Source organism: Indicator indicator, chromosome 33 (assembly GCF_027791375.1).
Source record: "Indicator indicator isolate 239-I01 chromosome 33, UM_Iind_1.1, whole genome shotgun sequence".
Taxonomy (NCBI): domain Eukaryota; kingdom Metazoa; phylum Chordata; class Aves; order Piciformes; family Indicatoridae; genus Indicator; species Indicator indicator.
Window position 1 is genome coordinate 8028140 of NC_072042.1, and position 15442 is coordinate 8043581.

General features: G+C 58.2%; 1 protein-coding gene across 1 annotated transcript; it reads right to left on the minus strand.

Moving 5' to 3' along the window:
- Nucleotides 1-631: 631 nt before the first annotated feature.
- On the minus strand, nt 632-6571 carry THEMIS2 (thymocyte selection associated family member 2). The gene is made up of 3 exons (XM_054395220.1): nt 6478-6571; nt 1372-2463; nt 632-726 (listed from the first exon to the last, which is right to left on the minus strand). The coding sequence occupies exons 1-3, from the start codon at nt 6569-6571 to the stop codon at nt 632-634; spliced, it is 1281 nt and encodes a 426-aa protein (XP_054251195.1).
- Nucleotides 6572-15442: the final 8871 nt, after the last annotated feature.

Genomic DNA, 15442 nt, shown 5'->3' on the forward strand with positions numbered 1-15442 from the left:
CCTAAAGCCACATTTTTACAATGTTTCTATAACCTTGGTGAGAAATGGAGTCAGAGGGAGAAGAGAGTTTGACTGCATTTGAGAAAAAAAAAAGCAGCTTCTGTCTTATGAAAGTGGATTTCTGACATGCAACTGCAGAAGCGTGTCACTTGGTGGTCTGCACCCCAGCCAGGGCATAACTTGCACTATGTGAAGTACCTTGGCATGGCTCCTTCTGTCCCCATCCCACCCCTTGTGCCAAACACTGTCAGGGCATGCTGGCCCTAAAGTATCTCCAGGGAGCAGCTGTAATCCCAGCCCAGATGCCATGGTAAAGCAGCAGAGCAGAGTCTGGGCTGGCATATTGGTGACTGCCCAGCTGTCTGCTGGTCTGGTGCTGTTGCCAGAGTCCCATGGGTGACAGAGAGGACAGAGCCCACAGCACAACAGCAGGATTAATGAATGTGGCAAAGCTGTCCCGATGGTGTACAGGCTGCTTGCCTGTGAGGACAGCAGGAACTGTTCTGCAGGGTCAGGGCAGCTGGGGGTTATGCTTTGGATTCCTTGGGCTGTGTTCAGCCCCTGCAAGTAACCCAAGTCACGTATGGCTTCAGAGTCTTTGGAGGCTCGGTGGCTTCCAGAAACTAGAGGACTAGAAAGGGAAAATTGTCTGCATTTTGTGAATTGTCTTTTGCATGCTGTTGTCCACAGTTTCATAATCATGTTCAGTGCTGTCACTGTCGGTGCCTGGAAGAGAGAGCACAGCCTGCAGACACTGCCTTAGACTACAGCAGGAACCCCATGGGGGACACCTTGACCTCCCCACTCTAAGCTGCACCCAGCACAGCAGGGTTTGAGGTGGGGGTGTGGAGAAAGGCCTCTTGCAGTTCTGTGGCAGCTGCTCTGCCACTGCAGATCTCAGCCTCTAAGGCCACAGGTCGTCTGCCATCTGGAGGGGTGGGAGGGTGTTCAACAGCAGAGGCCAAAGGCTTGTCAGCGGTGTTCACCTTAGAGGTCAAGTCTTGCTTCCCCTTGTGCTAAGGTTCCTGTGTGGGACAAAGTATCAGGGTGGCCTCCCCATGGGTCCCCCTGTTCTAGGTCAAGGTGATGGGGCAGCTCTCCATGGCTTCCCCCAGTCTGTGGTTCGAGGAGATGGCACTGCCACGCATGGGCTCCTCACAGTATCTGGGACAAGGGGACAGGGAAGTGCAGCCCCAACAGGGGCCCAGCTGAGCGCCTGCCCCGGGCCCCGGTGAGAAGGGCCCCGGAGCGGGGGTGGACAGCAGCACTCTCCAGTTAAGCTGAATCCCCGCTGGCAGCGCTGGGTGGCCACGAACCCCGCCACGGCAACGCCTCCCTGGGCTGGGCCCCGCCGAAGGGCCGAGGCCTCACCTGCAGCCCCGGGGGCGCTCGGACCGTGGGGGTTCGGGAGCGGCGGCAGCGGAGGACCCGGGCGGCCTCTGACGGGCGCCGGAGATCTGGAAACCGCAGGGCGCCTTCCCCCGGGGCCCGTCCCCGACCGCGCCGGTTTGGGGGGGCGCGGGGGCGGCGGGGCCGCGCTGCCGGGCAGCTGTGCCAGCAGCCGGTAGTAGAAGGCTTCGGTCAGCTCCTCCAGTCGGGAGTGGAGGGTGCAGGGGGCCAGGGGGCGGACGGGCCCCTCGCTTAGCAGGACGGAGAGGTCCAGCCACCGCGCCGGGATCTCGAAGCCCTCCTCCGGCTGCTCGCAGAAGCTGCCCACCAGGAAGGGCTGGTCCAGGAGCTCCTCCAGCCGGAGGGCAGGCAGGGCGGCCAGCGCGTCCCGCCCCAGCGCCGGGTCAGGGGCCGCTAGCCGCACCTCGCAGGGCAGCGGCTGCCGTTGCAGCAGCTCCGGCAGGCTGTACTTCTTGCTGTCCGACGCCTCCTCCACGAAGCCGCCGCTCACGTCCAGCGGCAGCAGTAGCTCCTCGCCCTCCTCCTCCTCGTCTTCCTCCCCGCCGCGGCGGTGGCAGAGCAGCCGGATGCCGGCACCGCTTCCCTGCAGCCTCTGCACCTCCAACCGGTCCCCCACGGCGAGCGGGACCACGTCCCCGGCCCGGCCCTCGCAGTCCTGCGTCACCACGAGGCGCAGCCTCCGGCCCGGCTCCAGGGCGGCCGCCAGCTCCCGCACCGCCGCGAAGCGCCGCGGCCGCCGTCGGAACCGGCCCTGGTAGGCGCTGGACAGGAGGAAGTGGCGGCCGCTGCTGGGGGCCGAGGCCAGCACCCGCCAGGCACGGGAGCGGCCGTGGAGCTGCTGGCCCCGCCGGAGCCGCCGCTCCCAGGCGCTCTCGAAGACGGCAGGGCCGACCGGACCCTCCAGGATCTCGGCCTGGGCCGGCATCGCCTCTTCCATCGCCAGCACCTCGCTCAGTAGCAGCGGCCGGGCGAAGCGGACGTGCTGCGCCTCTTCCGTCACATCTTCCACGTCCACCTCCAGTGTGGAGGGGACCTTCACCAGGTCCCGGCGCACTGCGGAACACAGCAGCATCAGCCGCACCCGGATCTCACCCTCAACAGCCCCCAGCTGCAGCGCACTGCAGCCACCTGCATCTGTGCTCCCAGCACCCAACTGCTGCAGGCCCCCACTGATGCAGCACCCGCATCCGAATCCTGCAGCACCCGCACCCCAACCCTGCAGCACCCGCATCCCAACCCTGCAGCACCTGCATCCCAATCCTGCAGCACCCGCATCCCAAACCTGCAGCACCCCCAACCAACCCTGCAGCATCCCCATCCAACCCTGCAGCATCCCCATCCAACCCTGCAGCATCGCCAACCAACCCTGCAGCATCCCCATCCAACCCTGCAGCATCCCCATCCAACCCTGCAGTATCCCTGTCCCAACCCTGCAGCATCCCCATCCAACCCTGCAGTATCCCTGTCCCAACCCTGCAGCATCACCATCCAACCCTGCAGCACCCCTGTCCAACCCTGCATCAGCCCCATCCAACCCTGCAGCACCCCTGTCCAACCCTGCATCAGCCCCATCCAACCCTGCAGCACCCCTGTCCCAACCCTGCAGCAGCCCCATCCAACCCTGCAGCATCCCCATCCAACCCTGCAGCACCCCTGTACAAACTGTGCAGCATTCCCATCCAACCCTGCAGCATCTGCATCCAACCCTGCAGCATCCGCATCCAACCCTGCAGCACCCCTGTCCCAACCCTGCAGCATCTGCATCCAACCCTGCAGCATCTACATCCGACCCTGCAGCACCCCTGTCCCAATCCTGCAGCAGCCCCATCCAACCCTGCAGCACCCCTGTACAAACCGTGCAGCATTCCCATCCAACCCTACAGCATCTGCATCCAACCCTGCAGCATCCGCATCCAACCCTGCAGCATCCCCATCCAACCCTGCAGCAGCCCCATCCAACCCTGCAGCATTCCCATCCAACCCTGCAGCAGCCCCATCCAACCCTGCAGCATTTGCATCCAACCCTGCAGCATCCCCATCCAACCCTGCGGTATCCCTGTCCCAACCCTGCAGCATCCCCATCCAACCCTGCAGTATCCCTGTCCCAACCCTGCAGCATCACCATCCAACCCTGCAGCACCCCTGTCCAACCCTGCATCAGCCCCATCCAACCCTGCAGCACCCCTGTCCAACCCTGCATCAGCCCCATCCAACCCTGCAGCACCCCTGTCCCAACCCTGCAGCAGCCCCATCCAACCCTGCAGCATCCCCATCCAACCCTGCAGCATCCCCGTCCAACCCTGCAGCACCCCTGTCCCAACCCTGCAGCATCCCCATCCAACCCTGCAGCATCCCCATCCAACCCTGCAGCACCCCTGTACAAACTGTGCAGCATTCCCATCCAACCCTGCAGCATCTGCATCCAACCCTGCAGCATCCGCATCCAACCCTGCAGCACCCCTGTCCCAACCCTGCAGCATCTGCATCCAACCCTGCAGCATCTACATCCGACCCTGCAGCACCCCTGTCCCAATCCTGCAGCAGCCCCATCCAACCCTGCAGCACCCCTGTACAAACCGTGCAGCATTCCCATCCAACCCTACAGCATCTGCATCCAACCCTGCAGCATCCGCATCCAACCCTGCAGCATCCCCATCCAACCCTGCAGCAGCCCCATCCAACCCTGCAGCATTCCCATCCAACCCTGCAGCATTCCCATCCAACCCTACAGCATCTGCATCCAACCCTGCAGCATCTGCATCCAACCCTGCAGCATCCCCATCCAACCCTGCAGCAGCCCCATCCAACCCTGCAGCATTCCCATCCAACCCTGCAGCATTCCCATCCAACCCTGCAGCAGCCCCATCCAACCCTGCAGCATTTGCATCCAACCCTGCAGCAGCCCCATCCAACCCTGCAGCAGCCCCATCCAACCCTGCAGCAGCCCCTTCCAACCCTGCAGCATCCCCATGCAACCCTGCAGCCTTGGCTGCAGGCTATGTCCTTTCTGGGAGGTAAGCTAAGCCCAGGCATCCTGGCACTCGTGGGTGCACAGACAGCCCTGAGGGAACCCCTGTCCCTGTGGCTGTGGACTCGACCCCTGGGACTGCAGATGGGGACCAGGGGATGGGGGTGGGGCATGCAGGACAAGGAGGGAAGATATTGAGGGAAGAGGCAGAGCTGCTCCGTGGGCTTGGCAGTGGGAAGCAGTGGGGCTGGCAAAGGCTCCTCTGGTGAGTGGTGGTGCCTTTGGGCACTGGGAACATGTTGGGTTAGGGCCCTGGCATGCCCAGCTGCTCTGGTGGGTCTGGGCTGGATGTGCTGCTGCAGGCACTGCTCAGCCATGGGGCTCAGGTGAGAGGAGTGGGATGGGAAAGGCCAGGACAGTGCCTGGCCCTGGCAGGGGGAGAACCTCCAAGTGAAAAAAAATAAAGTTAAAAAACGAACTACAGGAAGAGGTGACTGAAAGGTAGGGAGTTACACAGTGTTGGTAGGGAGTTACACAGTGTTGGTAGGGAGTTACACAGTGTTGCATCTCGTGTAAGCCCTGGTGCCCCCTCCAGCTTTCTGTGCCCTATCACACTGTGACAGCATCAGGGGCATGGGCTGGAAAGGGAGGGAGCTGCAGTGCCCAGAGCACACTCCAGGTGCAGAGACCTGGCTAGCTCCATGCACATGTGGCATAGTTGGCCCCTATGGCTGGCAGCAAGACACACAGACACGCATGGAATGAGGATGTACTGTCCAGGACCCCAAAGCCCTCTTCAGCCCCACCACAGCCCCAGGCTAGAGTGCGTTTGCAGATCCTGCTTTGTGGCAGGATCAAGAATGCAGAGGAAGTGAGAAGTGAGTGGCCTCAGGAGCCTGACATGACCAGCAGCAGTCAAGACCAGCAGCAGTTTTCTTTAACATCTTGGGCATCTACCAGAAGTTTTGCTAACAAAAAGCCAGAAGTGGTAAGGTCTGGGCAGGAAATCCAGAAATGAAGACAGACTTTTTGAGTTGAGGCTGTTCAGCCTGGAGAAGAGAAGGCTCCAGGGAGGACTCAGAGCTGCATTTCAGTATCTGAAGGGGACCTACAGGCAGGCTGGGGAGGGACTGTTCAGAAGGGGCTGTGGGGATAGGATGAGGGGCAAGGGTTTGAAACTGGAGCAGGGCAGAGCTAGGTTGGACATCAGGAGAAAGCTCTGCACAGTGAGGCTGGGGAGGCACTGGAACAGGTTGCCCAGGGAGGTGGTTGAGGCCCTGTCCCTGGAGACATTCAAGATCAGACTTGATGTGGCCCTGAGCAGCATGCTCTAGTTGGAGGTGTCCCTGCTGACTGCAGGGGAGTTGGACAAGATGACCTCTGAGGGTCCCTTCCAACCTTATGCAATGGAGCTCTAAATGTTCAAGAACTATCACCAGTGCAGGGTGCAGCACTGACGGATCCAGAGCTCTCTGATCTGTCTGCAGGGTCACAGTGGTGCTGCCAGGAGCCTGCTCTACATTCCCAGCTCTTTGGGGAACCCCAGAAATGCAGCAAAAGCCTTTGGCAAGCTCTGGTTTTGTTTCACCAACAGCACTGCCACCAGCTGAGGAAGCCCTGCTTCTTCTCAGCCTGAGATGTCTCCAGGAATGTAGTCCAGGAGAAAGCAGAAATCAGAGCAGGCTGCTGACGGAGCACTTGCTGGGCTCCTGGCACTGGGACGATGCCGTCTCAGCCCCACAGCCACCAAGCATGTGGCTCCATCCTGGCCAGGTCCACTGCTGGCAGGCGGTTCACTGCCTGGAGTAGGACCAGCTTGGATGGTTCTTGGTGCCCCACCAATTTCCTAGCAGCATGACTGGAGGCACAGGGGCACTCAGCTGGGTGGGCACTGGATGAAGAGAGAAAGGGTTTTGCCAGAAGCTGTGTTTTAGGCACCAGTGCCTGGTGGTGGCACGAAGACCTCTGCCTCTCTCCTCTGCAGGCACCGTGCTGGCAGGGCACAATTTCATGGTGGGAGCCAGGGTTGCAGTGGCATGGTTGGAGGAGGTGGCACAGCCTTGAGCAGCCTTCAGGGTCAGTGGGTGCCCGGCACTCACCTTGGAAGTAGACACCAGAGCAGATCCTGAGGACGCGGGGCAGAATGGTGGGGTCCAGGGAGCAGATGTACCTCTGGAAGGAGAGAGGCTCCATGGCCCTGCTGCTGCCTGCTCCAGGGCAGAGAGAGCTGTGTGGGAAGCCCCTCTGGGCTCTGCTTTCTCTTCTGCCTGCCTCTCACTTCTGCTTCTGGCAGTTCCAAGTTTCCTCTCTTGCCACACACCCACACTGCTGGCAGCTCTCCAGCCTGACCAGCAGCCTGGCCTTGGTGGTGCTGTGGGTGGGGGAAGGCATGGACCCCCCAGCTCTGCCCTGGTGCTGTCCTGGCTGGACCAATGCTGCAGCCAGGGGTGCCCAGGCTGTCCCCATAGCACATCTCCTGCCTACCAGCTCTCTTCTCTGCTGTTGGGGCAGAGAGCGATGATGCTGTGGGGCAGGGGCCAGGTCTGGGTGGACCACACCAGAGGGAGTGAAGGTCTGTGTGCAGACAGCCCCCAGCCCTGACAAACACACAGACAGCTCCACCCTGCTCACCTCTGGGCCCCTGGCACAAACATCCCTGTAAGGGCAATGGAGCTGGGGAGGGGTCTGGAGAACAGGACTGGGGAGGAGCAGCTGAGGGAGCTGGGGGTGTTCAGCCTGGAGGAGAGGAGGCTGAGGGAGACCTCACTGATCTCTGCAGCTCCCTGAAAGGAGGCTGCAGTCAGGTGGGGGTTGGGCTCTGCTCCCTAGTCTCAGGTGATAGAAGAGCAAATAACCTGAAATTGTGCCAGGGGAGGGTTAGGTTGGAGAGGAGGAAAAATTTCTTTGCTGCAAGAGTGGTCAGGGATTGGCACAGGCTGCCCAGGGAGGTGGTGGAGTCCCCGTGTCTGGAGATGTTCAGGGAATATGTGGCCATGGCACTTGGGGAGAGGGTTTAGTGGCCATGGTGGGGTTGGGTTGCTGGCTCGACTGGATGAGCTCAGAGAGCTTTTCCAACCCAAACAATTCCATGATCCCATGCACCATGCCCTGGCTGTGCTCACTGCAGGGAGCAGAGAGGAGCCAGCAGGTCTGGACTGTGTGTCCCTGCAGCAGCAGCAGCCATGGGAGAGGCAGAGCCAAAGCTCTGTGCCTCCAGCACAGGCAGCAGCCATCTCCCTCTCCTGCCCAGACAGATCCTGTCCTTCCCCAGAGCAGCTGAGTACAGTCCCCATGGCTGCCAGCCCCACAGGCTGCCAAGGTGGGAATGGTGGCTCTGAGAGCTGCTGCTCCTGAGGAGCTTCATCTTTGTGATGATTTTCATTCTACTTCTACTAATCAAACTGAAGCTTCAGGCTGGGAGCAGGGCTGAAAGCAGATCCCAGAGCTGCTTCCAACATGGTTCCCCTCTCTGCAAAGTGCAGTGAAGCACCCAGCAGCATGGCCATGGGAGCTCTCATGCAGAAATAAAACTTGGAGAGAGGTATTTTATGTGGATGGTGCAGAAAAAGAGGCCCTTCTGCTTTGACTGTGGGAGTCAGCTGCAATTAAAGGAATTTGTGTTTCCTGTTACTCACTGCGGAGTGAAGCAATCTGAGGACAGTGCTGGCACATCAAGCGTGCCCCTGCACAAGGCAATTCCAGCATGCCATGGGGGCTGTCACAGCAGCAGGGACAATCTAGAGCACTTCAGGCCCAGCTGGTGTTTGGAGCCAGACTGTCCTCGGCACCAGAGCAAGTCAGATGTGTCAAGGTCTGGACAGCCTCGCACACCTCAGGTCACCTGTAGGAGAGCTGCAGTGCCCTGCCAGAGGAGCTGCTTTCCTACTGCTCAGCCTGCACCTCTGGTGCTGTGTGTGTGGCCATTTGGCCCTCACTGTCTCCTCTGCCACTGCTGGAAAGAATTTGGCTGCATTCTCAGCAAACTGTGCTTCAAGCAGCTGCAGGCTGCTGGTGGATTTGCCTTCTCCTCCTCTGCACCAGCCCAAACCAGCCCTGAATGTCCTCACAGGTTGTGTGGCCAGACCCATGACCACCTCCATTGTACTCTGGTGGTCTCTTCCTCACATCCCCTTTCTTGCACCCAGGGTTCAGCTCTGGGTCTGCTCTTCCCAGGGCAGGCAGCTTTCTTGTCATGAAATAGGAATGGGACAGTGTCTGGGTGAAACATGTTTTGTACCAACAGCTGGGGAAAAAAAAGAGTATTGTAGTCTAACAAATGTCAAGAACCTGAAGGGCAGGACCAGCCTAACCAGAGGAGATCAGGAAGCTCTCAATGTAAGGTAATGAAGCCCTCAGATCTGCAGAACTTGTCCCTCAGGGGGTGTTTGGCTGCTCTGAACAGAGGAGCCACTCAGGAAATCCCAGGGTGAGCCAACAGCCAAGGTCCCTGCACACCAAGTGTCTACTTCCCCATTCCCAAACATGCCCTAAAGAACCAACACCTACCAGGACAGTCCAAAACCCAGGTGGCAAGGCTGCCTGCAGGGCCTCTTGGCAGGGAATGGGTGGCTGTGGTGGGCATCACTGGAAACCCATGGTGAGGCTTTTGATGCAGCCAAAACCTCTGGCCACAGCTGAAGGAAGAGAGCAAGGATCTGCCATGCTGTGTGCTGGCAGAGCTCAAAACTGAACCTGGAGAGAGCCAGCCCAGCCTGTTCCCTGCTACCAGTCTGGGAAAAGGGGAGAGTGCCAGGGAAGAGAAGCAATTAGTTTGAAAATCAGTCATAGAGAGTCTAAAGTTAAAATGTCAGATCAGGAGCCAAAAACATACAGTGGCCTAAACTCTACAGCTCAGCAGCTCAGGGTGTAAGGAGCTGGTTGTGGTTTGAGATACAGCCAAAACTGTCTGCTCTTTGCTGAGGATCCCTCCCAGGAGCCTGTGGTAACCCAGCACTGAGCAGAGCTGGTGCAGAGGAGAGGCCCAGCACTGGTGCAGCTCCCCAGGGCTCAGTGCCAGGCCTCTGGGATGCTGCTGCTCCAGCAGCCCCTGGTTCCCAGGGCAGGGCTGATGCAGGGGATCTGCTTGAGGAGATGCTGAGAGCCCAGCTGCAGAGCCTGGCTGTGCAGGGGCAGATGAGCACTCAGTGTGCAGAACTCCTTGGGAAGTCTGGGAAAATAAAAGGGCCATGGGGGTGTCCAAGCCCTGGACACACACACCATGGCCATGGGGTGCAGTTATGGTCAGCTCAAGAGCCCAATGCCTCTCGCCTGGAAGAGGCTTCAAGGAGCAGATCTCAAGGATCTAAGCTCCAGCAGTGAAGAGCCAGGGCTTGGCCATGGTGAGGCAGAGTCAAGGAGGAAGCAGCATCTCTTCAGGGATGGGGAAAAGCTGCAAGGAGAGAAGATGGAGGAGAGGCAGAGACATGTTCAAGAGAGCCTGCTGTGGGCTGTGGGGCTGAGCAGCTCTGCTTTGGGGCCAGCAGTGTCTTCCATCCTCTCTTGGTAGCTTAGCCTTAAGCCTGATTTCATCGGGGAATGGGTGAAGGAGGTTGTTGCTCTGCACTGCCCAGAAGTAGAGCTGTGAAGCTGGGGGTGGCTCTGGGAACAAGAGAGAAGCTGCAGGAGGAGAAAGCAGCAAACCTGCCTGTGCTCCATCATCCATTCTGGGACCCTCAGGTCAAGAAGGACCTCAGGGAACTACTTGACAGAGTGCATCACAGAGCCACAGAGCTGCTGCAGGCAGTGGAACATCTCCTGTGAGGACAGCTGAGGGAGGTGGGGCTTGGAGCTTGGAGCAGAGGAGCCTGAGGGCTGCCTTCATTGCTGGGGATACAGATGTGCAGGGCTGGAGCCAGGCTCTGCTCAGGGATGTCCAAGGACAGCCCAAGAGGCACTGGGGGCAGGCTGGAGCAGAGGAGGTGCCAGGGGAACAGAAGGGAAAACTTTGTCCCTGTGAGGGTGCTGGAGGTCTGGAGCAGCTGCCCAGAGAGGTGGTGGAGTCTCCTCTGGAGACATTCAAATCCCTCTGGATGTGTTCCTGTGTGCCCTGCCCTGAGTGATCCTGCTCTGGCAGGGGGCTGAACTTGATGATCTTTCGAGGTCCCTTCCAACCCCTAACATCCTGTGATCCTAAACACAGCCAAGGTCTGGAGCTGAAAGAACATCTGGAACATTTTTGCTTCCTCCTGCTTTCTGCCAGGCTGGTGCCCACCTGTCTGCTCTGCCTGTGCGGGGAGGGCCAGGCCAGCCTCAGCAGGGCTTTATTTCACACACTCATCAAAAGCAGCCCTTCCCCAAAGAGCCTTCACTTCCCCACAGCCAGCAGGCTCTCCGCAGTGCTAAGCAGGGACCTTTCTCTTCCTGTTGCAGAAATCTCCACATCAGCCACCCAGGGCTGATGTCAGGATGGATTAGGCTAGACACAGTCCCTAGACTGAGGGTCCTCTTTGGGAGCACCACTTCCACCACTCTCAGCTCAAATTCAGAGGTGATCCTGCCCATCAGGTTCCCCCCTCTGAGGGGTCTCCTGTGACAGCACAGCAGCAGTGGGGACACCAAGCAATGGGATACCCCAGGAACCAGGACCCAGCTCGCTGCCAAGGCCAGGGGAGCTGTGCAGCAGAAAGGCCAAGCGGGAAGGTCAATAGCAGAGGGCAGGTCAACAGCAGAAGGCCCTGATGGCAGTGCAGGGTCTGCCCAAGCTTACCTGTTGAAGCTCACAGTTGCTTCCCTGCCATTCACCACCCAGTCCTGTGCTAAGGCTAACCAGGCATCACCTCTCACCACACCAGACAGGTCCTTGTCCTCCCTGAGGCCAGGGACTGGCCCAGGACCCAGCTCAGGCAGTATTTATTTCCCTGCAAAGGGATCCTCTCCTCCTGCTCCAGGCAATCCTGCAGCACTGCAGAGCACAGCATGGGGGGCTGAGCCAGGACCCATGGGAGGTTTGTTTCTTACCTGCTGAGGCCCTAAGAAAGGTGATAGGGAGGGACAGTGGAAGCAGGGCAGGGACAGTGGAAGCAGGGGACTTGCAGTAGAGGAAGTTGCCACTTTCTGCCTCAGGCACTGAGCCATGAAAAAATGCAACTGCTTTTGGTGCCCTGCAGTTGTGTGCTTGCTCAGCAGAGCAGGATGTGTCCTTAACACCACAGAGGTGAAAGTACTGCTGGAACTGGTTTGCAAACGCTGGACAGGGCTGACTGAAGGCCTTGAGTAGGATTCTGTGCAACAGCAACTGTAATGCTGCATCTCTGCACAGCCTGCTGAGTTCTGCATCCTGAGCAGCTCAGATAAAGCTGTTAGAAGGTAACAAGCCAAACACAGAGCCAGATGTGCTCCGTGATACCAGATGAGGAACCTGCTGGCTACCGTCACCAGTCAGAGGGCCACTATCAGCTCCACACAGGCTGGCAGCAATACCTCTTCAGCAGAGGCTGCTGGCACTGGGCATTCCCCTGCTCCCCACAACAAAGCCAGCACACAGCTCGGCCAAGGGGAAGCTCAGAGCAAAGGATTCCTGTAAACCACGTGGAGCTTCTGTGCTCCCAGGCTGGTGACCAAGCAGAGGGGAAGAGCAAACAGGAGCTGGGCTAAAGGGAACTTCTTGCTGCAGCTGAACTCCAGTACTGTCTCCAGGCAGAGCTATCCCCATGGAGGGGTTCAGCTGGCACTGAGCTCACACCCAGACTCTTACAGACACTGCAAAGAACTCCTTTCAGAGAGGGCTTGCCCATGGCAGAGAGGGGCACAGGGATACAGCACATTGCTCACCCCCAGGGGAAATGCTGCTTCCATTTCCTCCAGGCTCAGGCAAGTGAAGGCCTCTGGCAGATTTAGGAGCAGCTGGGGAACCTCAGGCAGGGAGTGACCCATGACAGCCAAGATGTGAGTGGGGAAAGCCTGTGGCCAGCCATGACTGGAGCTGCTCTCTCAGCCCAGTTCTGGCCACTAGCACACACAGGCAGCTGCCCACCTGAGTGCCTTTGCAAGCTGCCAGGAAACAATTTGGGCCACAGCAAGATGTGTCAGAATGGTCAGAGCAGAATTTCAGCTCTAGCAGCAGCTCCAGAATCTAAGAGTTCCTCCTCTGCCACTGTGCAATTGTGATTGAAACCTTGCAGAGATGCATGCCAGAACGTGACCTGACACCAGGCATGAGAGCATGGCCAGCAAAGGGCTCTGCAGCTGCTTCCTGAGGCTTCTCTGGGAAACTCTTGAGAAGCAAAAGACAAGACAGAAGCAAACATCAAGGCTGCTGGGAAGCTCCTGAGTTTGTGCAGCAGGCAGGAGCTCTGAGGGAGGCAGGGGAAGCACTATGGGTAGTAGGCATTCAGAATCATGGAACCATTTAGGTTGGAAAAGACATCTGAGATCATCCAGCCCAACCAGTCTCTAACTGCCAAGGCTGGGGCTAAGCCATGTCCCTCAGCACCACATCTCTGCCTCCTTGAAACACCTCCTGGGGTGGGGATTCAGCCACCTCCCTGGGCAGCCTGTGCCAGTGCCTGAACTCTTCAGTGAAAAACGCGTTACTAATCTGGGGCACTGGCATGGCACCAGCAAGAGAGGTACCTCTTGCTCTGTTACTGGTTGGGGACCTTCAGTGAAGGCTAATTTACAAGGCAGGACCCCAACACACCTTTGTCTACCCTGAACTTGTCCCAACCTTACTTCATCCTGTCACCAAGCAGGGAGGTCCAGTGACACCACAGAGCTCATATGAAGGAGGAGCTGTTCCTGGTGTTGAGCAGCACTGGAAGCAGAAACTTTCCCCCTCCCCCTTCACCTACCAGTGCTGGGTTAAGGCAGAGTTTTGGGATCAAAGAGCCTACAAAGGACCTACTGTGGGAGGCTGCCTTGGAAAAGCCTCTCAAGCAGCACCTGGCTGAGCTCTGAGCCCTGCAACAGTCACTACCAGCCCAAGGTCTTTGGCTTGGCCTAAGCCACATCTTCCAATCCAGCCCTCTGCTGTGGTCATCCCCCATGCCCCTGAGTGTTCACACTGAGGGTATAGCTGCAGGCTGGCACACTCACCTCTGACCTGGAAGCTGTTTCTGCTCTCCTAAGGGCCCTAGGGAGAAGTCATCTTCTCTCCAAGAAGTCATTACCTCAGAGATGCCCTCCCTGGGTCTGGCACACTGGGAGCAGGACAACTCCTGTCTGCTGCTCACTGGCTCTTGGGATGCCTGCTGGGTGCTGCTCTCTTGTCTTTCAGAGCCAGAAGAGAGGTTACAAAGACACTGCAGTGACTGCCTGGAGGACAGATGTTCCTGGAAATCTCTGCCACCATTCTTTAGCTCATTTATTCAGCTGCAAATTTCTCCACTTCTTCATTCCCATCTCTGCATTGCACACTGCAGAGGTCATGGTGCAAGCTGACTTCTTTCCAATACTCCTTTAATGCAGGTAGTTAACCACCAGCCCACCAGCACTGCCAACTACTAAACCTGTACCAACTGCCTCCTGCAGCAGGCCAGCAGCTTGCACAGGAATTGTGAAGACTCAGGCTTCTGCTGATAGCAGTGGAAATGTTCTGCTCCAGCTGCCTAAAGCACTGAGCAGAAACCACACCTCACAGAATGGTGGGGATGGAAGGGACCTCCTGAAATCACCACCTGCTACACAGGATCACCCAGGTCAGGTTGCACAGCAATGTGCCCAGCTGGGTTTGGAGCCTCTAGAGGAGACTCCATGACCTGTCTGGGCAGCCTGCTCCTGTGCCCTCACACCAAGGTTTTTCCTTATGTTTAAGTGAAACCTCCTGGGTTCCAGTTTGTGTCCACTGCCCCTTGTCCTGTCCCTGGGCACCACTGAGAAGAGTCTGACCCCAGCCTCTTGCCCCCCATGGGCCCTTTAGCTCTTGCTGAGCATTGCTCAGATCCCCTCTGGGGCTGCTCTTCTGCAGGCTCTCAGCCTTTGCTCCTCACAGAGCTGCTCCAGGCCCCTCAGCAGCTTTGTAGCCTCTGCTGGACTCTCCCTAGCAGTTCCCTGTCTCTCTTGAACTGGGGAGCCCAGAACTGAACCAAAATACTCCAGGTGTGTTCTCACCAGAGCAGAGCAGAGTGGGAGGAGAACCTCCTTTGACTTGCTGGCCACTCTTTCTAAGGCACCCCAGGAGACCATTGACCTTCTTGGCCATGAGGGCACATTGCTGGCTCATGGGCAACTCATTGTCCACCAGCACTCCCAGGTCCTTCTCCCCAGAGCTGTTTCCCAGCAGGTCCCCCCTCACCTGTCCTGCTGCAGAGGTTGTTCCTGCCCAGGTGCACAACCCTACACTTGCCCTTGCTGAATTCCATGAGGTTTCCCTGCCCAGCTTTGCAGCCTGCCCAGGTCTCACCGGGTGGCAGCACAGCCTGGCAGGGTATCAGCCACTGCTCCCAGTTTGGAATCATCAGCAAAGTGGCTGAGGGGACACTTTGTCTCTTCATCCAGGTCATTGCTGAAGATGCTGAACAAGACTGGAGCCAGACCTGAGCTCTGGGGAACACCACCAGCCACAGGTCTCCAACTCGACCCTGCAGCACTGCTCACAGCCCTCTCTGAGCTCTGTCATTCAGCCATTTCCATCCACCTCACTGATCTCCTCTGACCCACACCTCCTGAGCTCCCCTAGGAGTATGGTGTGGGTCAAAGCCTTGGTCAGGCTGAAGCAGACAACAGCCATTGCTGTCCCCTCACCTGCCCAGCTGTCACCCATCACAGCAGGCTCTCAGTGGTTCAGGCATGGTCTCCCCTCACTGACCCCATGCTGACTACAAACAGCCCAACTAACCTCAGCCAAGCTGGGGGATGCCTCCCAGCCCTGGGCTGCAGGCACCATGGTTATCTTCAGCCAGCTCCCAGTTCACTGTTTGTCATTACAGCTCTCCCCAGTGAGCCAAGGACAAGCTGCAGGCACAGTGTGACAAGGTCTGGTGCATTTAGACTGCCCAAGGCCACTCTGCATGTCAGAGGCAGCAAGATGGGCACTGAGAAGAGCAAAGCTGGGCTCTAAAGCAGAAGTTTTGAGAGAGGATTATGCCAGAACCAGACAAGACTTGGCTCAGGAAACAAAAGCAGCTG